General features: G+C 53.9%; 2 protein-coding genes and 6 non-coding genes across 11 annotated transcripts; 5 read left to right on the forward strand and 3 right to left on the reverse strand.

The window, feature by feature from the left end:
* Window positions 1-475: 475 nt before the first annotated feature.
* On the forward strand, window positions 476-557 carry TRNAS-GCU. Its single transcript has one exon. It is a non-coding gene; the product is annotated as a tRNA-Ser (tRNA).
* A 3803-nt stretch (window positions 558-4360) lies between these two features.
* LOC120498372 (feather beta keratin-like) lies at window positions 4361-5331 on the forward strand. The gene is made up of 2 exons (XM_039701020.1): window positions 4361-4377; window positions 5024-5331. Exon 2 carries the CDS (start codon window positions 5044-5046, stop codon window positions 5329-5331), a length of 288 nt encoding a protein of 95 aa, XP_039556954.1. The 5' UTR covers window positions 4361-4377; window positions 5024-5043.
* Window positions 5332-10163: 4832 nt separating this feature from the next.
* Window positions 10164-10235, forward strand: TRNAA-CGC. The gene has a single exon. It is a non-coding gene; the product is annotated as a tRNA-Ala (tRNA).
* Window positions 10236-10520: 285 nt separating this feature from the next.
* On the reverse strand, window positions 10521-10592 carry TRNAP-AGG. Its single transcript has one exon. It is a non-coding gene; the product is annotated as a tRNA-Pro (tRNA).
* A 1943-nt stretch (window positions 10593-12535) lies between these two features.
* On the reverse strand, window positions 12536-12607 carry TRNAA-UGC. Its single transcript has one exon. It is a non-coding gene; the product is annotated as a tRNA-Ala (tRNA).
* A 366-nt stretch (window positions 12608-12973) lies between these two features.
* On the reverse strand, window positions 12974-13045 carry TRNAP-AGG. The gene has a single exon. It is a non-coding gene; the product is annotated as a tRNA-Pro (tRNA).
* A 19-nt stretch (window positions 13046-13064) lies between these two features.
* FTCD (formimidoyltransferase cyclodeaminase) lies at window positions 13065-23141 on the forward strand. Of its 4 annotated transcripts, none has more exons than XM_039701012.1 (19): window positions 13065-13356; window positions 13468-13677; window positions 14422-14605; window positions 14958-15086; window positions 15199-15287; window positions 15503-15682; window positions 15772-15909; window positions 16101-16232; window positions 16884-16945; window positions 17618-17747; window positions 17855-18016; window positions 18392-18435; window positions 18499-18655; window positions 18936-19031; window positions 19204-19367; window positions 20844-21001; window positions 21415-21450; window positions 21703-21962; window positions 22827-23141. In XM_039701012.1, the coding sequence occupies exons 2-15, from the start codon at window positions 13624-13626 to the stop codon at window positions 19288-19290; spliced, it is 1644 nt and encodes a 547-aa protein (XP_039556946.1). In that variant the 5' UTR covers window positions 13065-13356; window positions 13468-13623; the 3' UTR covers window positions 19291-19367; window positions 20844-21001; window positions 21415-21450; window positions 21703-21962; window positions 22827-23141. The 4 variants fall into 4 exon arrangements, with proteins under 4 accessions (XP_039556946.1, XP_039556947.1, XP_039556948.1 ...); XM_039701015.1 differs by having other exon boundaries at window positions 13073-13356; window positions 18517-18655; XM_039701013.1 differs by lacking the exon at window positions 20844-21001.
* TRNAS-UGA lies at window positions 13151-13232 on the forward strand. The gene has a single exon. It is a non-coding gene; the product is annotated as a tRNA-Ser (tRNA).
* Window positions 23142-23239: the final 98 nt, after the last annotated feature.

A 23239-nucleotide genomic window follows, 5' to 3' on the forward strand; every position in this document is an offset into this window, starting at 1 on the left:
TAGCTAGCTGTTCACAAAATCCTCCACAGCATTGGGCTAAACTATTTCCAGAAACCAGAAAATTTGGGAAATAAGAGATATCTTAGATGCTGTCTGGACCCCTCCCATCTTCCCTATTACTTTTCACAGCTGGTGTGGAATCATGTAGGAAAACCCTCTGGACACGGGTTGGGTGTGGGTGCGTAATGGAGATGCCTGCTGCACATGTCTTCGTGGCAGCAATAAATGCCACGTTACCCTTTGCCACCCCATGGACACAGAAGAGAACGGGGAGAGGGACAAACGAATCACAAATGCTTGCTTGTCTCCCTGCCCCACTGTGACAGGGGCTGCCAGGGCTCTGCCTGCCCAGCCTTGCTCACCAAAGGACACCCTGGGGGACCAGCTCCAGTATTACAGTCCATGGGGGGGGGGGAAAAAAGAACAAAAAGATCTGCTAAAACAAATTTTGGTAAAATGAAAATGCTGCTAGAGGGACGAGGTGGCCGAGTGGTTAAGGCGATGGACTGCTAATCCATTGTGCTCTGCACGCGTGGGTTCGAATCCCACCCTCGTCGGTTTCCCCACCAAGCCCCTTCCTAAGAGTTACTGTTTTGGTGCTGCTTGCCCCATATCTTTCTGCCTTTTGTGTTTTGCTTTGCAGTGTCAAATACACATTACATCTGCCCCTGGACTGCTGCTCCGCGGCCTGAACCTGCTCGTTGTGGCTCAGGGATGGATGTGGCCTTTGTGTGCAGTGTGGCAGGGGAGCAGGGTGCCTGAGCCCACCTGGGTGTCTCTCTCCTGCCATCCCATTGCCTGCTCTCCAGGAGCAGTGAACTGTAGGCAGGGAAGGTCAGGACTGGGATGCTGATGGGAATAAAAAGCTGCCCTGTGTCTGGCGTGTCCCAAAGGTGCTTGCTGTGGGGATGGAAGAGCTGCTGTGCACTGGCAGCTCCCTCCTGTGCCTGGAGCAGTGCTCACAGTGGAGATTTGTGGAGACAGGAGAGCGTGACCAGTGGCAAGATGAAGAGGAAAGAGGTAAAACTGCTTCTGGAATCTCAGTGGTCTTGTAGAGAGGAAAGCCCTGCATTTGGGATTCTGTGCTTTGAGGCACCTGGGGAAAGGTATCATGCCAGTCTTTCCAGTGCCTTCACTTTCTCCCCTCTCCTCCTCTCCACTGATGAGGATGTGGCCAAGAAATGTCATGGCTTCAAGGCAAGGTGAGGATGCTTAGGCTTAGCTGCCCACACCTTTTTGACCTTCACTGTGGCTACATTTCCTTCCCATGACTTAGGGAGATGTCCCTGGGGACCAGTGAGAAGCTGCTTCCCTCCATCAGTGTCTCCCGAGCCAGAAACCATAAGCAGGCTGCAGGAAAACACTGGCCCCATCCCATTCCACTGCCATGAGATGCTGTGGTGCTTGGCCAGGCCTGCCACCCCAGGAAAGGGGCATGTCCCTGCCTGGACAGCCAGGTGCCCTGCAAGGGATCTGCACGAGATTTCCTGGGAAAAATGCATGAGTTTGGGTCCAGCCCTGCAAAGAGACCAACCTGCAGCTGGAGATGATGAGATGGGCTGGGGTGGTGGGTGCAGAGGTATAGCAGTGCATGGCAGGGGGATTTCTGTCACAGGATGGGACCTGGGACCTGCAGGGCACAGGCAGCCAGGAGAGGATCCCCACTGATTCCCTTAGGGCACCCTTCAACCCTGCCCTGGCACACACATGTCCCTGTCCTGGTGAGTGGTGATGGGTCCTCCTGAAGGGAATGTGCCACTGTCAGTGGTGCTGTGGGGCATCAGACCACCCAGGGACCTGGCAATTACAGGGATCCTTTGGCTGCGTAGAACTGGATCATCTGCAGCCTCAGGACAGCGCCTGGCAGCCAGAGCCTGGCTCTCCCCAGTGGCACCTGCTGGGCTCCCTGGGCTGCACAGAGTGGCCCTGGAGCATCCCGAGTCTGCTTTGGCAAGGACACAGGCAACCAGGATGCTCTGTGCCTGGGTCTGGCTGCATCAAGATTCTGCCTTCTGGCACTGGGGTGTCCCACTCATCCATCAGCCATCTGAAGTGGTCCCTGACTGTCCTGCTGCCAGGAGGCAAGCCCTGGGTGAGCGCCCTGCATGCAGACATTCCTTGGAGATGGGATGCTGTAGGTCTGTTGCTGCTTCAAGATGTGTCCCTGCCTTTGGCTTTCAGGAGAAATTTTAAGACAGGGGTAAGCTCTCACCCTCCAGCCAGTCTCGGACACATCCAGCCTTTGGGTCATTGGAAATCAAAATGCAAAGTGCTACTGGGACTGGTGATAGGAAGGGAAATGGATTATTGATCCCGGGCCATGTTTTTTGTGTCCTTACCTGCAGGAAGAGGCAGGGCTGAGGTGGCACATATCCTGGATCTGTGCAGAAGTTAAGAAAATGATCTGACATGTTTCATTTGGTGAAATTTTCTCAGGTTTGAGGTTTGTCCAGAGAAAGTCACATCTCAAACAGAAAGTGCTCATTCCCTGAAATAAATACAGATTGGAAAATTCAATCTTTTTCTCCCAAATATCTGCCCTTTCCCCCACTGTTTTCCTGTTTGAAAACAAAAACCCAAACAAACCAGGTTGGTAGAAGAAGGGTTTAATTCTCAGGCTGTGCGTCCAAACTGCACTTGTGGAATCAATTTATTATTCAAGAGTGGTGCAAAAAGCAGCACAGTAAAGCTTATACTGAAATGTCATCTTTTCCTGCTTGCCAAGTCACCATTTAGGAGATTATGAATGATGAACCCACAGCATCCTGCCTTACTCCAGGAGCTGCCAGGTTGCTTCTCCCTGAAGCCCATGTCCTCTGCTGAACCTCAGAAAACCTGATTTCCTTTTCCCCCTTCCAGAATGATGTTAAAAAATAGCTGAGTTTGGCCTCAGAACCTTGGAAAGACAGGCAGAGAGGAGTCACTAGGGACCATTTAGTGTGATCCATTGTGGCCAAGTCATCTCAAGAACTCAAATGACCCCCCAAACCCAACAGGGTTTAACAGGATGCTCACAGCCCGACACACACATAGTACATGTCGCCCAGTACTGTCAGGGTTTATTCCAGGTCAGGAGATGTTTGTGCTGTGAGTTTGGCTCTGCTGGTGTGAAATGAAAAGCCTGTTCCAGACTTTCCTTGCCTCTAGAGCTCATGATGGCTCATCATGGTCCTGCTTGGGACCACATCAGCAATTCCCTCTCCCCACTGTGAGGGTGATTCACATTTAAGTGCAGGTTGAGATGTTTGGGATGTTTAGTTGCTAACAGGCTTCCAGCAGAGTGATCCCAGATCCCTGGTGTCACACCAGAGCCTGTAATTACTGTAATTGACTCTGTCTTGACTATGTCATCCCATCACAAGGAAGGACACCTGTGACCTTCTGGCTCACTGCTACCACCCTATCCAAGGAGTGGGATGGAAGGGCTTTTGCAAGTCAGCTCCCTGCACAAAAATCAGCCAGTTTAGGTATGTGTCATCTGTGGGGCTGGACTTCAGAGCCCATGATCACTTTACTTTTAAAATCTGATGTGCCTTCCAAGCATGACTTATACCCCAGGTGTGAAGAAGAATAACAAAAAAACAAAAAACAAACAAACAAAAAAAAACAACAACAAAAAAAACCCCCCACACACACAAAAAAAAACAACCTTAAAAAAAACAAACAAACAAAAAAAAACAACAACAAAAAAAACCCCCCACACACACACAAAAAAAACAACCTTAAAAAAAAACAAACAAACAAAAAAAACCAAACAAAAAACCCCCAAAACAAAACAAAAAACCCCAAACAAACAAAAAAACCCCAAACTCCTCTAAGTGCATCCAAACACATAACAAATTGCTCATGCTGGGCTAGGTCAGGTCTCTGTCCACATTGCTCATCCACACTACTGCAGCCCCTCAGCTTTCCTGCCGTCCATGAGACTCCTGGCACAGGATTTCACTCCAAATGGATGTTCCTTACATTCAGTTTACATCCTTGGTCTCACCTCAGGTGTATCAGAGAGCTGAATTGGTTGTGCTGAGAGGAAGGGGGGGATACGTCTGCTCTAAATTCTGCTGAAACACTCTCCTGCCTGGTGGCATAAAGACCTAAAATGTCCCTTGGCCTTAGGAAGGAAGGTAATTAATGCCTGTAGCCCGAATCATTTCAATCTTACTCAGTATTACATGGAAGAAAAACATGAGAGATGAAAGAGGGAACTGTTTAATCAGTTGGGGGAGCTTTCCAGGAGAAAACTGCTGGTTGTTGGGGAGTTTCAGGCTGAAGGCACACACCCACTCCCCTGGGGGGCTGGGCCACCCTATAAAACTGTGGGGACAGTGCTTGGCCCCACCACCTGCTCCAGCTGCCACCACTGCCACCTCCATCTGGGTAAGTCGAGACAGGCTCCATTCCCTTCCCTACCCCTCCCTCTTCCCTTCCAGCTGCACAGGACATCAGGGAAGGGTGTATTTCTGCCCTAAAATAAAGAGTGCAAGGGGTTGTAGGATGCAGGGCTTACAGGGTCCGCAACCACATAATCAGTTGCAACCTGCATGATTTTCCTTGCTGAAGGAGAGAAACAAATTAGAACAGGACATGCCTGGGTTGCAGGGATCAATGTGTCCTTGTTTATGGATGGTCATCAAAGGTCCCTTATATTTTGGGATGGGATGGCTCAGTTCATGTTGTGTTGATTTAAGTGGGTTTTGCTTCAACCACATGCATCTTGTGACCACCTTGCTTGCCAAAGTCTCCCCGTCAGCTTGGAGCAGGAGTGGGTCTGCTCTCTGGTCCCAAAACCTGGTGCCTCCAACTTTCCCAGACTCAACCTGCAGCTCAAACACAACTCCCCTCATTCTCCTGAGTGGTTTATGGGGCAAGGTGGGGGGAAGCTTTCTTTTGGTGCTTCTAAAACATCCAAACTCACCCTCTAGCTTGCTCTCCCACACCTCTTATTATGGGAGGTATTGCGTGAGGGCTCAGCAAGGACAGACCAACCTCTGCCTTGCTTTTACATCCCAGCTCTGGCTTTCAGGTGCACATCCTTGCTGAGCCATGTCCTGCTACGACCTGTGCCTGCCCTCCTCCTGCAGTCCCCGGCCCCTGGCCACCAGCTGCAACCAGCCCTGCTTCCGCCGCTGCGGGGACTCCACCGCCTTCATCCAGCCGCCCACGGTCGTGGTCACGCTGCCCGGGCCCATCCTCAGCTCCTTCCCACAGAACACCGTGGTGGGCTCCACGGCCTCGGCGGCGGTCGGGAGCTACCTGCGCTGCTGCGGCATCCCTGTGGGCTCCCGGGGCCTGGGCAAGGCAGGACTGCTGTGCCTGGGCACCAGGCTGTAGGGTGTCTCCAGTGGGCTCCTCCTCCTGCCTGTGCCAGCAGTGTGGTCAGGAAAGGCAAGTGAAGCACACAACCAAGACTGGGGGAGAGGACTAAGGAGATGTCCCTGGGCTTCCCAGCAGTTTCCCCAGGAGGACGGTAGCCGTGCAAGCTTGTCACTCCAGACCATGCCTCTGTACACCTTTGTCTCACTAAGTCTTTATATTTCCATGTTCTACATGGCATTTGCTGCTGGCTGGGCAATAAATGCTTCTAGCAGGCTGTAGATGGCAGATGATAATCATGGGGTTGTGGGGCAAGGGGACACCTTGTAGGGATCAGCTTGTCCCAAGTGGGGTTTATCCATTTCTTTATTGAGCACTGGAAACACACTTGTACTCTGAACTGGTTCACACTCCTTCTTATTAAAGACTTTCTACATCATAGCCTGAGTCTTCTGTTGTTCCTTGTTCAGGAGCCTGGAGGGGTGACATCCTCTGGAGGCATCTTGCTGCTGGGGAGGTTTGGTTTTTACATTAAATGGGAGTTTCTGCTGCCCAGCTCTTCCCTGTGCTGACAGACATGTGTGGTTTGCTGGGACCAGTCCCAAGGCAACTTTCTTATCCTGGAAACCTCTCCTCCTGCCCCATGGCAAGCATCTGCTCAGGGAGGAATTCCTGCAGGAGTACAATTTATAGCCTGTTCCCTCAAGGAGCTAGGAATGTGAAGGTTTAACATTTCAAAATGGCATTTACCCTGCATTTTGCAGTAATATTTTGGGGGGCTGAGCTAAGGAGGTGGGCATGGAGTCAGGGAAAAAAAGGTAGAAGTGGGATTTTTGGAAGATGGGCTTCTTTGGATGGGCATTCTATGCCAAGATCGCACAGTGTTTAATGGGTGACAGTGAAGAGTGAAAAAGAAGCGACAATAATTACTTTATGGATAGGGGACACTGATGTCTCTGGAAGATGTAATGAATTGAGTTAAGCCTCTTTTTAAGATACCATGGATCATCAGGCAGAACTTTTTCAGCTGATGGAAGGAGGAATAGGAATATTTGCATAAAGTTTGTGAGCCTTTATAATGAGGGATTATGCTGAGCTTGAAAGCTTATTGGTCATCAAAAGCCTTTGACCAAGCTCAACTGGTTTTATTGCCCAGGAGACCTTTGCTGAGGTGCTCCTAATTTGGAGGCAATTTACATGGCAATTTCTCAGCAGCCAGTGCACCAGGAGAAGGGAGGTGTCCTTCTTTCAAGGACTGCTCAGATATTTTTATCCCAGCTATTGCAATTGTCTGCAGAGACAGGATGCAAAATTTTGAATTTAAAAATTACAAAAAGCTTTGAAATTCCAGCAGAAGTTTTGTTGGGAAGCTGTGGGTCTCTGGGCCTTGTGCAGCTGCCTTCCTCAAGCCTGCTGCACTGAACAGTCCAGGAGGGAGCAGGTGGACAGAATAATGACATTTTTATGTCGCTTTGCACTGAATGACTCCACTGGTGAGGGTATACAGATTTTGATTTTTTTTTCCTGAAAATCCAATGTCTACAAAAATATACACAGCTTCTTGATTTTACTTGAAAATTGTGGTGTCTTAGTGCAGACAGTTGGGGAAATGAGGACCTTGGTGCCTTTCAGCACTGCCTATCCTGAGGGCCAGGGGACTCTGCATCCCATGGGAGCTGTGACTCCAGCTGGGAGCTGTGCCTCTTTGGCTTCCAGCTCAAGAGCAGTTGAATTCACCATATTGCCCCCCCAAGCCAGTCCTTGCCCCAGGCAGGACCCCCCAGACCTGCTGATCAGGCCCTAAATACAGGTTCCTGTAGAGGCAGCGCATTCAAGGGCTCCAGTGAGAAACACAGAGCTACATAACAAGACAGGCATGAAAAATATTGCTCAGCAGGTGGAGGCACATGGAGGGAAATAGCTAGGTCCTGGGATTTGGTCCCAGCATTGCTCACCTATAGCATTCAAAAGCAGAAGAAGCATTTTTGAGAAGAGCCTGGAGTATGGCTCAGGTGCCACCCTCTGGCCATGCCTGTTGAGGTTTATGACTCCTGTCCACTTCCCATCTTCCCTCAGCTGCTTCATGATCTTGGAGGAAACCTGCTCCCTGTGGTCATTCAGTATCCTCAGGCTCCTGAAGGACACGTACCTTCCTACGTGGAAGGGTTGATGAGGTGGGAAGGAGAGGGGATGTCATGGTTTGAGGAGGAAAAAGCACAGAGAGCTGTTGTGGAAAAGGGGAGATTGCTGTGAACAGCAAGTGAGTGGGACCATCTGTAACAGAGACTTTGCCTGTGGAGGGTTAGGCTGGTGGGGCACTGAACAGGCTCCCCAGGGAATGGGCAAAGCCCCAAGGTTGCCAGAACTCCAGGAGCATTTGGACAACCCTTTCAGGCAGAGGGTGGGATGTTTGAGATGTCTGTACAGAGCCAGGAGTTGGATTTTGGTGCTCCTTATGGGTCCCTTCCAATTCAGGATATTCTATGATACTATGGAAGCCCCAGGCAGCGTGGTGCTGGTGGTAGGGCTGGGATTGGTGGCAAGGCTGGATTACTGGGGGGCCAACACAGCATGTCAATCTGCAGCTTCTCTGCACATCCAGGTGAGAAGACAAAAATTGCGGTGTGTTACAGCAGTGGGAGAGGATGAAAACACAGATCCCCCACTTGTGCCTTTACAGGGTTGCGAAAGGTGTATTCCAGACTGGCACTGGGCTGAGGGCAATGCTGGGAGGTGAGCTGCATCAACAGGCAGCATCCTTCATCCTCCTCACTGAGGCAAGCACTGCTGGCCAGAGCACTTTGGGACACACCTGGAGCCAGCCAGGTGAGAGACAGAGCCCCTGTAGCTGGGGGCCTGCAGGCATGGCAAGCAGAGAGATGGGACTTATGTGGCCAGTCCCTGGATGTGTCCAAGGCCAGGCTGGATGGAGCTTGGAGCAACCTTCCAAATTGAGGAAGCAGAGAGAAAGTGGCTGCCTGGCCAGGATAAGAGGGAGGAGAGGCCACCACTGAGGATATCCCACCCCAGACACCCATGGATCAGGCATAGGGCAGGGACTCAGGGTGCCCTCCCTGCCACATCTGGGGAGCCAGACAGGCAGTGGCTCTGCCAAGGGCTCCTGTTCTTCCCCAGGGCTGGAGATCCCCTAAAATAGGAAAATAATAGCCTGCCCACATGTGTGAGTCAAGGGGGAAGAAGCAGACAAATTAAAAGGCATAGACATGCTGGTCTGGCCCTCCTGGTGCTCCCTGTGGTAATAGGGCTCACAAGACTTGCGTCCTGCAGCCCTGTTGGCTCCACATGTGTCACCCTGAGCTCACATCACCAGCAGACACCGCTCCTGGCTGTCCTACATCCTCCTCTACTCTGAGTTTTTGCTGTGGAGAGCAGACCTCAGGGAAAGACTGGGATGAGCACAGTGAAGGTGGAGTCCAGATCCCAACGGGTCCTAGGAGGGAATCTAAGTTTTAAACTCAAGAATTGTGTGATAAAACATTCCAGGGCTGTTAATTCACATTTGCTGAGAGGTGTCTGCATACCTCCCAAAGAGGAGAAGCGTGATGCAGTTATTGCTGTGTGGAGTAGCTCCTGTCAGCACTGGTTATGTGGATTGAAGGACCTGTGTGGGGGTTATGAGACCTGGAAATAATGGGGTGCAGAGGTTCCCTTTCCTGCTCCCCTCCACCCCTCTGTGATTTGAAAGGCTGTGGCTGAACCAGCCTCCCAGTTCCCCTCAGCTGGCTCAGGGCATTTGGATGGGGGGAATCTCTGCTCTGGCACAGCCATGTGTTACAATCGGTACTGGAGGCTCACTGCTGTCTGCAAATCATCTCTTTGCACTTCTGTGTGAAGGGGGGTCCCCAGCAGCTGGGGCCCCTGCAGCAGCGCATCTTCCCACCCCAGCACAGCTACAGGCAGCTCAACCCTCAGGAACTGTGTCCTGGAAAATTCCCCATGTCCTGCCCTGGAACTGTGCCCCCATGGCACCCACAGGAGCACCAGCACTCTGCTGACCCCCGTGAGAGCTGGGAAAAAAGAGCAGACAGTTACCCGGCACTCACAGCTCTTGTCCCTCGGGAGCCACACCAAAACCACACTGGGATCTGTGGGGCTGTGACATGGATTGGAACAGGGCTGGTCCCACATCCTGGCTTGGCAAATTCTTGCAGGTGCTTCAAGAGTTGGCAGCAACAGGCCACTGGGGTAGGGGATGTAGATCAGCAGAAGAGTACTTGCTTTGCATGCAAGAGGCCCTGGGATCAACCCCCAGCATCTCCATCTTCTTTTGCCTCCCCGGACTGCTCCCTGCTGGATGCAGGGCTGCCAGAGTCCCCTCAAAAGGCCCTGGGGTTACCTCTTGGCATGGTTGGCCTGGAAATTCCTCCTTAAGGCTGTGGGTGTGCTGGGGAAAAGCACATCCTCAGCTGTACCCCAAAATACAAACTGTGGGTCTGGGGAGGCAAAAGGGGTGCACGCACTCCAGATTGCTGGTGTAGGGATGGTGTTGGTTGTTGGTGTCATGCACTTTTGCAAGAGATCCTGATTCAACTCCTGGATAAACCCTCCTTTGGATACAGCCCCTCCTTTTTGGGAGAAACCCCTCCTTTGAATAAAGCCCTGGCTTTGGAGATGACCCTTTGTTAGGACAGCTCCTCCTTTGGGACTGCACCCCTGCTGCTCTTTGCTGACCAGGTGTAGGATGATCAGCCCTTGCATCCCCCAGCTCCCGGCAGACAGCATCCCGTGGGGTGGCTGTAGTGCCTCTCATTCAACTGACATTACTTTTGGCACATAAACACAACCCTTGCAGTGCCAGGAGAATGTGCCCTCCCAAACAGCCCGACAGAGGGGATGTAGCTCAGTGGGAGAGCGCTTGCTTCGCATGTAAGAGGCCCTGGGTTCAATCCCCAGCATCTCCAGTTGGTTGGTGGTTTTTTTGTTCTTTTTCCTCCACGAGGCGGCGATGATAAACTCCTTTTACATCAGGTTTTCCCGGCACCACGGCTGCGCCGCCCACCCATGGCCAAAATGGCAGCACGGACCCAACCCTCTAGCGTCCCCCACTGGCCCGACAGCACCTTCCCCACTCAGGAGAGGACCAATCCCGACGATGGCTTGGCCGTGTCAGACCACCCGTGTCCCTTGCGCAAGGCATCGTCGCCCCACGCGTGCCCGCAATCCAGCGACGGAGTGCCCAAAAAGAAGGGCTCGTCCGGGATTTGAACCCGGGACCTCGCGCACCCTAAGCGAGAATCATACCCCTAGACCAACGAGCCGGGGTGCATGACTTGTCCCGCACCCCCACTCTGCCTCGCCACACCCCGCACGCTCCCCTGCTGACATCCCGACAAAACGGGCACGGTGCAGCCAGCTGCCAGCGAGCACCATCAGCCACCCCCGCGCTGTGATGGCCTTCACCCCGAAGGCGTTGGACTCGAAATCCTGTAGGGATTCCCTGCGCAGGTTCGAATCCTGCTCACAGTGACAGGTTTTACCCAATGCCCAGATACTGCGAGTGTTGGGGTGTCTGCCCTCTCTGGGGGTCCCGGTAGAGGCTGATATGAGAAGGTCATTGGCATCCAGTGCAGCCCCGTTCCTCTCGGGAGGTTGTGATGCTCTGGGGCGGTGACACATCTGAGATTCTCCAGCTTTTGCAAAACCGGGAGAAGTGAGGAAAAAGACACTGAGGGGAGTGGCATGGGGAGGTTTCCCGTCTTGCTGAGTGGATGGCCCCTCACCACCCTGTCCCACATCTCTGGGACAGCAGTGCACCCCACCTTGTTTGTCCAGCTTCCAGAAGAGATTCTGGGCACCACTAGCCCTCCTTCCCAGCACCTCTACATATACAACTCTAGGTGCATCCCAAGACACGTGGGAAAGGAAAACATCATGCTTTGGTGCCCTGCAGGCTCCAGGCAGGATAGGGAAAGAGCTTGGGGCATTTCTACACAGGCTGGAAGTGCTAGGAGGCAGTGCCAGGCCTTTCCTAGGGAGCTGTGGCAGCCCTGCATCCAGCAGAGAGGGATCTGGGGAGGCAAAAGGACATGGAGATGCTCGGGGTGGATTTCAGGGCCTCTTGCATGCATGTAAGCACTCTCCCTCTGTGCAAGAGCAGAGAGGGGGCCCTGGGATGCCCATGCTGGAATAGGGAAACCTTGCTTTGGGTCCCTTCCTGGTCATCTTGAGCTGCTTTAGGGATCCAGATGTGAGACTTTACCAGGGGAAACCTGCATTTGTGCCAGGAGGAAACCGTGTGGTGACTGGATGGGACTGGAGTGTGCAAGGAGATATGGGGCCCTCACTGGACCACCTGCAGTTGCCCAGTGAGCCAGCCAGGGCTCCGTGTGTCCTGAGACACTGTGGGAGCGGGGAGGTGCCTCTGTTGCTCCAGTGTGAGGCGAGAAGGGAGAGGAAGCAGAAGAAAACATTTTATCCCCAGAGTAGAATCACGGGGGACAGTGAACTGGGGACTGAGGGTGCTCCGAGCCAGACAAGGACCCCCAGCAGTGCCCCCAGTTTGGGACAGGGAGGAAAACTAGTCCCTCAGGCTAAGGTACACTGGAAATTGAACCCAGGATCTCCTGTTTACTAGGCAGGCGCTTTGACCAGCTGAGCCATGGCACCCACTGGCCCTCCTGACACTGGGTGTTCCTTAAAACACCGGACCCTCTGCCCACCTCTCTGCCTACATGCTGTCCCAGGTTTGGGATTCCCCAGCTGCAAACCCCATCTCTTTTTGCTGCTGGGAACACTCCCAGTGCTGACACAAGGCCCAGCACAGGGAGCCCAACATATCCCATAAAGCACCACCAGCTGGGTTTGGCAGTCCCCAAACCCTACAGGGGCGTGCTGCCTCATCCCTCACCCTCGCAGAGCTGTTCTAGCTGCCACCCTACACTGCCCTGAGGTGACAGCCTGTCTCATCTCCCTTTCTGGCTGCTCCCCACCAGCACCAACCATCACAGAAAGACAATGGTCACCGCAAGGGACAGCGTGAGCCCCGTGGGGAAGGGACGCTGCGTGCCTCCACACGGGCCAGCACCCGGCTAAGGAGGGAGATGTCGGCAGGCAGCTCCTTGCTGCCTGTCTTGGGGCGCCAGGAGGCAATGGCAGGTCAGACGTGGCCACAGGCAAGGCCAGGCACTTGTTGGGGGAGGATCTGGTGAGTCTCTGGGGTGGCGGTTTGCATCAGGGCGGGGTCTGGAGAGGCAAAAGCAGGTGGAGATGCTGGGGGTTGATCCCAGGGCCTCTTGCATGCAAAGCAAGCGCTCTCCCGCTGAGCTACATCCCCCCGCCCCTCTGGCAGAGCGCGTGCCCTGGCGTTGTCCTCCCTCCGGGAAAATGCCCGTGTCTGCTGCCTTCCCCTGGCGGCCGAGGTGGGGAAAGCTGGGGAAAGGGTCTGTGCAGGCAGTGCGGGCCCCTGAGGTGTGATTGGGCTGGTGAGGGGGTTGGGAGGCGGGGAATAAGTGTGGGGCAGAGCAGGGAGGTAATTTTGCAGGCGCGGAGGGCACGTAAGGGGCAGGCGTAGGTGTGGCAGCAGCGTGTGGGGCGTGTGCCGTGTCGGGCAGGGCTGCGGTGGCGAGTGCGAAGGTGAGGGCAGTGTGTTTGCAGTGCGTCGAGGTGTGGGCGTGGGGAGGAGCGGGTGTGTAAAAAGCAAGGGCTCGTCCGGGATTTGAACCCGGGACCTCTCGCACCCTAAGCGAGAATCATACCCCTAGACCAACGAGCCATAGTCTGCGCGTTCGTCGGTGTCCCAGGACACCGCGGACATCCCGGCAAAACGGAGCGCGGTACATCCCGTGGCCAGCGAGCCCCCCCTCCCCCAGCCGCCGCCGCTGTGATGGCCGAGGGGTGAAGGCGTTGGACTTGAAATCCAATAGGGATTCCCTGCGCAGGTTCGAATCCTGCTCACAGCGATGGATTTTAGCCGGCATCCATGGTGGGCGTTATAGTGCAGTTGCAGTGACTTGTCTGTACCTTGTGGTAACTACAGCATCTTGCTGGTCGCAGCAGATTTTTTTCCTTGACTAATTGGTGCTGGTGAGTACTACCATCTGGCCCCACAGAGCCCTTGTGCCCGGAGCTGTTCCAAGAACGGCGGGGCCAGTAGGATGGTGTTTATCCAAGCCCCTTTCTGTCCCCTGGCCACAGATCGATTCAGTTAATGAGAAACTCTGCCTTGGGAAAGAGGCAACGTGCTGGCTGCTGAGAGGCTTTCGCTCTTCAGCGGGACGGGAAAGGGCAGGAAACCCCCAGGGTGTGAAGAGCCGAGCCAGGGGCTGAGAGCTGCAAGCAGACCGTGGGACCATGGCCAAGCTGGTGGAATGCGTCCCCAACTTCTCAGAGGGGAATAACAAAGAGGTGAGGCAGTACGTGGAAGGGCCGAGGGGTGGGTGACACCGGGCTGCTGACAGCCAGGTTTCCCCCCTGCAGTGCGGTACGCACTGCTAGATTCTGCCATGCTTCCTTTGCAGTTTCGTGCATCTTTCGCTACTTGGCTAGTGCCAAAAATGCCTAAATGTAGCTTTGGAACCCTTATGGCAGCTCAGTGGGAAGCAGGGGCTGAGACCTCTTCCACCATTGCCAGTGGGTTGTTGCAGCACCAGGTTTGGAATATTTCCCTGCAGAGAAATATTGCTTGCAGTTGTGCCAAAACACGCTGTCAAGGTTAATGGAGTCTGTCCTGGGCATCAGCCTTCAACTGAACTTTGGCTCTGCCAGTGGCAGGAGAATTTAGCAAATCCAGCATGGCTGTAAAAACACAGCCTCCTCCAGGGAAGAGGCTTAGCAGAGCCAAATGTGTTGGGAAGCTGGCAGGTAGATGTATCCTCAGAAACATCAATTTGTGGTGGTACTCTGTGACATGCAGCAGCAGCCAGGTTTCTCTCCCCCACCACAGTGAGTTTGGGGAGCCAGGGGCACCCCAAACCTCCTGAGTGGAGTGGGATGCTTGTGCAGGGCTGCATCCCCGTTGATCAGGGGTCATTCTCAACCCTATCACCAGTGGGAAGGGCGAGAGCTGAGATGCCCCCTCTCTTGAAAAGCCATGGCTGTTGTATAGTCCCAGCCATCTCAGCCCCCTTGCTCCCTTCTGCTGTCTGGCAGGTGATCGATGCAGTGGCACAGGCCATCTCCCGGACACTGGGATGTGTGCTGCTGGACGTGGATGCCGGCGCCTCCACCAACCGCACCGTCTACACCTTTGTGGGGTCCCCTGAGGCTGTGGTGGAAGGGGCATTGAGCGCAGCCCGTGTGGCTGGGCAGCTCATTGACATGAGCCAACACTCGGGTGAGCTTGGGAGAGGCCCAGGGGCTGGGCTGGCACAGAGGGGACTGCCGTACTGCTGGGACCAAGCATGGCACTGGAACAGGGACTGTGGTCACAGGCTCAGGCCCGAAAGAGTTTAAGAAGTGTTTGCGATGCTCTCAGGCACATGGTGGGATTGTTACGGCTGCCCTGTGCAGGGCCAGGGGTTGGACTAAATGATCCTGGTGGGTCTCTTCCAACTTGGGTTAGTCTGTGATTCTATGATTTTCTCACAGCAATGGTGTCCAGTCTGTAAGAGTGTGCAAAAGTGTGTTCTCCCTCCTTGTCTGCTTGTTCTTCCCATCTCCCATTCCTATACCTGCCCCGCCACCAGGTGAGCACCCTCGGATGGGGGCCTTAGATGTCTGCCCCTTTGTGCCAGTGAGGAATGTCAGCATGGAGGAGTGTGTCACTTGCGCTCACATCTTCGGGCAGCGCTTGGCAGAAGAGCTGGGTGTACCTGGTGAGTGGGGTCAGGAACCTCTCCACATTCCATCCCATCCTGCATGATTCCAACTGTTGGAGAAAGTGCCAGTCCCTGCGTGGAGGTGCTCACCCCCAGCTGTGTCTTGCAGTTTACCTGTACGGAGCAGCAGCACGGCACGAGAGCAGGAAAGCCTTGCCCTCCATCCGTGCCGGGGAGTATGAGGCACTCCCTGAGAAGGTGAGCCTGGTGGTGGCACGGGCTGGGCAGACTTGACCTGTACTTCGCTGGCTCAGGGAGCATGCTGGGGGCTGGCATAGTCCCTTTGCACCAAGAGGAGCTGGTGACACAGGTGGTCATGGCAGATTCCAGCTGGGGAGGGAGATGCCCTCCTTGGAAGGGTGGCATGTGCTCCGGGCGGTGCCAGCCCACACACTCTCTTCCCTCCTCCCCAGCTTGCAAAACCAGAGTGGGCTCCTGATTTTGGGCCCCCAACTTTTGTCCCCCGGTGGGGAGCCACAGTGACGGGTGCCCGGACCTTCCTTATTGCATACAACATCAATCTGCTGTGCACCAAGGAGCAGGCTCACCGCATTGCCCTCAACATCCGTGAGCAGGGCCGCGGCCCCAGCCAGGTACCTCAAGAGCATGGGCACGCCAGGAGCATGCCTGCCTGTCCCCACACCTCCTGGGCTGTGCCCTGAATGTGGCACTTGTTTGGCAGCCCGGGCGCTTGAAGAAGGTGCAGGGCATCGGCTGGTATTTGGAGGAGGAGAACATGGCCCAGGTTTCGACGAACCTGCTGGACTTTGAGACCACACCGCTCCACACCATCTACGAGGAGATTTGCCGAGATGCACAGGTGGGTGGCCTGGGGTGCTTGTTCCCAAAGGGGCTGAATAGCACAAAACTCCCAGAAACTCACTAACTTGCTCCTCTGTTGAAAACTTTTCTGTGAGCTTCCCATGTCCTGGGAAGGGATGAGGACGACCAGGCTGAGGCAGTAGTGGCAGCAGGGCTCTGGGGAAAATCACATTTCTGATGTCCTTGCAGGAATTGAATCTCCCTGTGGTGGGGTCTCAGCTGGTAGGACTTGTTCCCAAGAAGGCCATGCTGGATGCAGCTGACTTTTACATCAAGAAGGAAAAACTCTTCATCCTGGAGGAGGAACAGAAGATCAGGCTGGTAATGTGGCTTCTCCTGATACCAGCAGAAGGGTGGGATCATGGGAAAGACACATCCTACCCCCTACCAGCCTCCCAAAATGGCACTGAGCAGAAATTTGGGACTGCTAAGGCCTCAGGCATGACATTTGTCTCCAGTGTGGATTTTGCGGGTGCACAGCAAGTGAGACAAGTTGCTTTATTGTGCTGAGGATGCCAAGATGCACAGGGAGCAGGAACCACGTGTGAGGACTAAGTGTGGGTAGCAGCTTCTTGTCTTGCCTGCATGGAAGCCAGGAGGGGAAGGAAATGTACCTAGAGCTCAAGGGCAGTGTGTGGCATTATGGGAGGCTGTCCCAGGACGGGGAGTAAGCTGGAAAGGAGGAGACAGGCTTTGCTGTTCCGCTGCAGGAGGGAGGGACTTTTCCAGCCTGTGGGGAATGTGCTAGATAAGAGCAAGCTAATGATTTATCAGTACAGCTCCCAGTCATGCGGAGGTGACCGCACACCACCCCCTAGTCTGCGATGGGATGGGCTGGTGGTGCCCGCTGTCCTCTCCCTGGGTGGTGGCCCAGTCCCAGTGCTGACTCACTCATGGTTAATTAGCAGTGGGGAATGAGGATGCAGTAGGACTTGCATGACAGGGCTGACGCAGTGGTGCTGCTCCTTGCAGGTGGTCAGTCGTCTGGGCCTGGACTCCCTGTCTCCATTTCACCCCCGGGAGCGCATCATTGAGTAAGGACCCACATCCTACTTCTTGTCATGGTGCCCATTCATCCCTGGATGGGGGGATCCTGATGCCTGCATCCTGCATTCAGCTTGTTTTGGGAGTGATGGCTGCTCCCAGCTCTTCTTCACAGCCTGGGGACATCTCTGCTGGGTGGTTGTGCAAGAGCAGGTTGGTCCCTGCTCCCAGATGCTGATGGTTGTGAACATGGAGTGGGGGAACTCCAGGTTGCTTCAGCACGCAGTGGGAGCAGGTTTCATGGGCAGATTTGAATATTAAATTCCTTACCCTATCCCCATGCAAAATTTCACTGCCTCTGGTTCACATGCTGCAGCACCTGGTGTGACATGAGTCTGTGGGGGGAAAGGAAAGTAAATCCATCCATGAGGTGAAGTCCTTGTCACCCTTCCTGGGCAATGGCTGCAGAGGCATTTCTGTCCCACCAAATGCTGCTTGCATCAGCCCAACCTGGCTAATGCAGAGCAGCCCCCACACCACCTGTGTTCCTCAGATGTCCCCATGGGGTTCCCAGTCCTTACCCTGGCCCTCAGGCTGTTTTTAGTTAGTCCCCTACTCATTCACAGGGTTGATGCTGGAGAGGGCAGTGCTGGGTGAGAAAGGTCTGGGTGGTGGTGGTGGTGTCCCTGCACCTGGAGGGCTCTAAAACACCTGTGCTGCAGGTACTTGGTGGAGGCAGGAGAGGTGGATGGGGGGCTGGTGGCCAAGCCACTGGGTGCCTTTGTGCGAGCCGTCGGAGCAAGGTCAGCAGCACCGGGAGGAGGCTCCGTGTCTGCAGCTGTGGGAGCCCTGGTATGTGCCCCACACCAAGGGGGGCTGAGTGTCCTTGGTGTGCCTAGGGGATCTGGCACGGTGGTAGCAGTGGGCACTGTGTCCTACTGGGGGATTTATCCTGGCAGGGAGCAGCGCTGGGCAGCATGGTGGGGCTGATGAGCTACGGGAAGCGGCAGTTTGAGGACCTGGACCCCATCATGAGGAAGCTGGTCCCCCCTTTCCACCAGGCCATGGAGGAACTGGTGGCAATGGTGGATGCTGACTCCCGTGCCTTCAGCAGCTACATGGTGAGGTTCCACCAGAGGCATCCTGCAGGAAAACAGGAGGGCTTTCCAGCTGGGAGGAGGGCTGGGATTGCTGTGCTCTGGATTCCTTAGGAGCAGGGCTCTGACCTTAGAATCCCAGAATCATTAAGGTTGGAAAAGACCTCCAAGATTATCAAGTCCAACCTTCTACTGAGTACACCCATGCCCACTAAACCATATGGCAAAGTGCCACTTATTGCTTTTTGAACACTTTCATGCTAAAGCCAGGGCCTGGGGAAGAGACATGGTCACCTAAGGGAAGTTTGCAAGAGCATGGGAGCTATGGGATCTGCCCCGATCCCCGATGCAAGGCACGGTCTGGGTGATGGCAGCAAACCTGCTTTTCTTTGCCTGCAGGAAGCCATGAAGCTGCCCAAGAACACCCTTGAGGAGCAGGAGAGGTGAGCTGGGCTGATGGGGACTGGCTGACTGTGGGGACACAGCCACCCAAGCACCCAACCCAGGGCTGTCACCCCTCCCAGGCGCACAGCTGCCATGCAGCAGGGGCTGAAGATGGCCATAGGGGTGCCCTATGGCCTGGCAGAGAAGGTGAACGGGCTCTGGCCTGCTCTGAAGGAACTGGCACGACACTGCAACCTGGCCTGCAAATCTGACATCCAGGTATGGCCCCAGCTCACACAGACTTGCCCTGCAAGGTGTTCCCTCATGTCCTGAGCTCCAGGATACATGTCTCCAGCTGTGCTTCCCAAACTGGCCAGTGGTTTCCACCCAGTAATTCTTTGGCAGCCATTTCCTGAGAATACCAACAGATTGGAAAGTGCTGCACACTGCTGGGTGGTGCAGGGTGGGAGTCCTGCAGCATAAGGGTCTGACCTGCTTCAGCACTGTATGGTGGAGCTGGTTCACCAGGAGAGCTTCTCGCAAGCCCAACTTTTCCCAGGTGGGAGCCAAAATGCTGGAAGCGGCAGTGTTCGGAGCTTACTTCAATGTCATGATCAACCTCAAGGACATCACAGACGAGAAGTTCAAGCTTGTGGTGAGCTGGGCCGCCTGAGCGCCCATGGCGGTGCAGCTGAGGGGTGGCAGACGTGGCGGCGGCGGCCTGGAGCCCCTCGTGCCTGATTGCCGCTGGCGGGATGCGTGCTGTGCACGGTGGATGGCTCTTCTGGCCTGTCGAGTGGCAAATGACTCATCTTGTTCCCACACAGATGTCACAGAAGGTGTCTGGGCTGCTGGAAGAGGCGAAGCAAGGCTCGGCGGTCGTGCTGGCACTGCTGGACAAGCGGGTGGCCTGAGAAGGGCTTGGGAGTGCTCTGGGTGTTCTGGAGTGGCGAATGCAGCTGGGAAATACTCTTGTCCTTGCCTAGTCTCGGTTGGTATTTGCCTGTGGAGAGGTGTGTGAAAAATACGTTCCTCTCCTGTGAAAATTTTAAAAGTTTAATAAAGGACAATAGGAGACAGGGACCATAGAGCATATTATGGCCGGGTGCATCTTGGCACTGGGCCAAGACCACACTGTTCCCTTTGGGGATACCCCTTAAATACCTTTTCCCTTACATCAGCCTGTTGCATATTCATAGACCCTCATGCATATCCATAAACTAGTTGACATTTTCCAGGAACTATTTTATATGGCCCCTTCTTGGGTTCACCTTTTTAGAGCATGTGTGTTTCTTGGCTGTGGTTTTGGCTCCTTCTCTTTATCACTTCCAGTTTGGGCCTTGGTCCATACCTTCTTCAGCTGATGAGTGCTGATAGTTGGCATATCTGTAGCAGGTGTCCTCATCCTGTGTTCATTGAGTGTATCCCATCCAAGCAGGCATTTTAACACAAGCATAGCTATTTTACTACTATGTCTAAGCTTAATTAACAGTAGAAATACAAACGATATCTTTAAAACAAAGTTACTTTAACACCACACATATAGAATCCATTTTAATATTTGCAAAAATCCAATATTATAACATCTATATATAACATCTGTATAACATATCTATAACAACTGGTCTGCTCAGGCACATCCAGCATCATATCCCCTGGCCTTTCCCTGGACAAGGGGGATTTTTGCTGTCTGGGACTTGGACCCCAGGCTCCGATCCCTGGGGCAAAAGTAGACGATTGGGCTGGCAGTGCCTGGGACCACAGTGATACTAACAGAAGGGATGGCAGGATCCCTGTAGCACTGCCTGCAAGGAGATCCCTGTGCATGAACACCTCCTGACCCTGCACAGTCCCTGTGTCTAGAAACCCCCATGAAACACCCCATGAAACACCCTCCTATCCAAGATCTGGGGCAAGACCTGGCACACAGTCCCTTTCTGCCGGGTGCCTTTCAGGCTGTGTGTGACAATTCCAACCTGTTGAATTGTGTAGGAAGGGGGCACTGCCAAACATGAGGCACCATCAGAGGTATTAGCAGGAAGATGGGGTGGGTTGAAATGGGAGAAATCCTACACCTTCCTCCTAGATCCTCCAAGAGGAAAACCTGAAAATCAGGGCATCCAGCCCTGTCTCCTGTTGACCGGGTGTGTCAGCAGATACTGTGTCCTCCACCTGCACACAGTGGCAGCACCCTGAGCAGTGTCAGGCCCCCACACCAGCTGTCCCACAGCCCCATCTGTGGGAAGGTCACCCCTGTTCCTAGACACTGTGCCTGAGCGGGGAGCAACGAGTCAGTGTTCATGGTGGGGTCAGCTGACTCACTGCATCCCTCCCTTGACACCGGGAGCTGGGATCACTGCCCTCCATAGCCTGTGTTTATTATCCCCGTGGGACCTTTGTGCCGGCTGGGAGTGGCGTGTTGACGTTTCTTGGGTGCCCATGGTGACAGTGCAGTGTCACCTCTCAGGTATCACCCCTGCCTGCCGCACCCGTGCTCAAAGGGGCAGGGCCCTGCTATTTAAAGAATGCCCTAGAGCCTGGAGAGCCATGCCAAGGACAGGAATCCCGAGTGCTGCCAGCATTGCTGCCAGCATTGCTTCTTCTGAGAACTCTTTCACAGGTTTGGTGAGTGCAGGGCAGCACGGGGACAGTGGGAGCATGGGCACCCGTGGGTCAGGGGGCACTGTCCCCATGGTGGGCACTGTACCCAGGCATGTGTGCCTAGTCTCTTGTAGCTCACGAGGACATGAGCGTGGCACCCAGGCTGGGCCAGTGTGGACTTATTTCTATTAAAAATGGAAACCACATGCCTGGGCTTTGGGGGTGCATGGAGTGGGGGACAGTCACTCTGGGAGTTGGTGCTGTCACCAAAGGGACAGGATGGTGGTTGAAGTCTGTGGGGGCTTGGCACTCTGGGGGAAGCAAGCATGGTCCCTGTGCTGGGGGAAGATGTGGGACAGAGGAGACATGTCCCAGCTGCTGGCTGGGTGATGTCTCATGGCAGGAGGTGACTAATGGTGACTGTCTTTCCCTTTCAGCTTGGAGACCACTGAGGATGTGTGACCCCAACAAAGGTGAGGGGCTGTGGGGCCAGGCAGGGCTGTAGGTACCATACAGCTCTACCATCAGGACTTAGAGGGGAGATTTATGCCATGGCCTCAGACACCTGGGGGATTTACCTGCATGCCAAAGGGGTGTGGGGTGTCCTTTATGAGGAGGAGGTAGACCAGGGTGGGCCCTTTGGGTGGAGGGCAGCACCAGCTTCCTGCACTGTCTGTCTGGGGGGAGCCTGTCTCTGCCCACTAACAGGCTCCTCTTCTTCCTAGGCCTGCCACAGCCGCACCTTGCCGTGTGCCCTCCCGCCCCTCCAGGATACCCCGGTCCTGGCACAGGTTCCTGCCCTGGCAACATGGCAGTCTGCCCCCCATACCCTGCTCCGCCTGGCCAGCACCCCCACGGGCACCCCCCATTGGGGCATCATCCTCACGGGCACCAGGAGCACCATAAGGAGCACCATAAGGAGCACCATAAGAAGCACCATAAGAAGCACCATAAGAAGAAGCACTGCAAGAACCATGAAGGCAAGGTAAGAGTGGGACAGCAGTGAATCCTTCCCTAATTCTTCTGCTGACCTCCTCCAGCATATCACAGCATCTGGCCTAAGCAGCTGGGACTCTCCTCTCCTACCCTATGGTGGCTGGAGAACACTGCCCAAACATCAGTGTCTTTTTTTAGATGTGGAAGCTCATTAGAATAATAAATAGCCAAGAATGAGTCATATTATGTGAGTAATTTAAAAAGCAATCCATGAAATTCCTTGAAGCCATTTAAAGTGATAGCATGGCTCGGGGCACACTGTGCAGTGTATTAAATTCCAGGACTTTGTCCTGCTCACTTGAGTGCAAGTCGTGCCTCCATAATGGACAATCAGTGTCTTGCAGCAGAGGAACTGTTTGGCTTCCCCTTTAAAAGAAAAAAAAACTAAAAAAAAAAAAAACACCCACCCAAAAAAAAAAAAAAAAAAAAAAAAAAAAGAAAGAACGAAAAAAAAGAAAAGGAGAAGCAATTCCCTGCTTAGAGTAAATTCTGCAGAAAATACCATTCCAGGGATGGGCACCATCCTGAGCAGGTCTAAATGAAGAACTGCTAAACAAGGCCCCATTTCCAACATTGGAGGTGGGAGCATTTCTCAAACAAATCCTACCAGCAGCTCCTCTCACTGGGAAACAGCTCTGGTAGTGATCTGTCGTGATGTTGGTCTTTGCTGGCAGAAAGCAAGACCTTTCTGGAATTTCCTTTATTGACCTTAAGAGTCTTGTAAAAAAATAATAAAAAACCTCCAGCCTTCCCACAATATGGGGCAGCCACCACAGGGTCACTAACCCATCTCAGGAATGCTATGACAGAGGCTCGTTTCCCTGGTGTCCTAAAGTTGTTCTCTCTTTCCCAGCCCTCTGATGGCTCACACAGGTCAAGCAGCAGCTCAAGCAGCAGCTCTGACTCTGACTAAAGGTCTGGCATGTCCCACCTGCTCCGTGGTGATCAGCAAAACATGAGGCCAAACTCCTCATGGGAACGCCCTGCATGTCACTCCTCTCCCTCCCCCTTTCCCTGGAGCAGTGATTTCACAGCCTGCTGAGTGATTTTTTCTTGTGTGCAAGAGCTTGTAAATAATTTGACCTGGAATCTTTGAGTTAATGTACAACATTTCCACCCTCTGTCTTCCGGGAGAGCCTGCTGAAAGTCATCACATGCTGTTTACCAATCTGCTGGTGTCCGTGTGTTTTTTCCTGGGCAATGATGCTGGCTGCTAACATTGATCCCGTAAAACTCCTTACATTTCATGTGAGGTTTCCCAGGTGT

Source organism: Passer montanus, unplaced genomic scaffold (assembly GCF_014805655.1).
Source record: "Passer montanus isolate IOZ18808 unplaced genomic scaffold, ASM1480565v1 scaffold147, whole genome shotgun sequence".
In the NCBI taxonomy this organism is placed as follows: domain Eukaryota; kingdom Metazoa; phylum Chordata; class Aves; order Passeriformes; family Passeridae; genus Passer; species Passer montanus.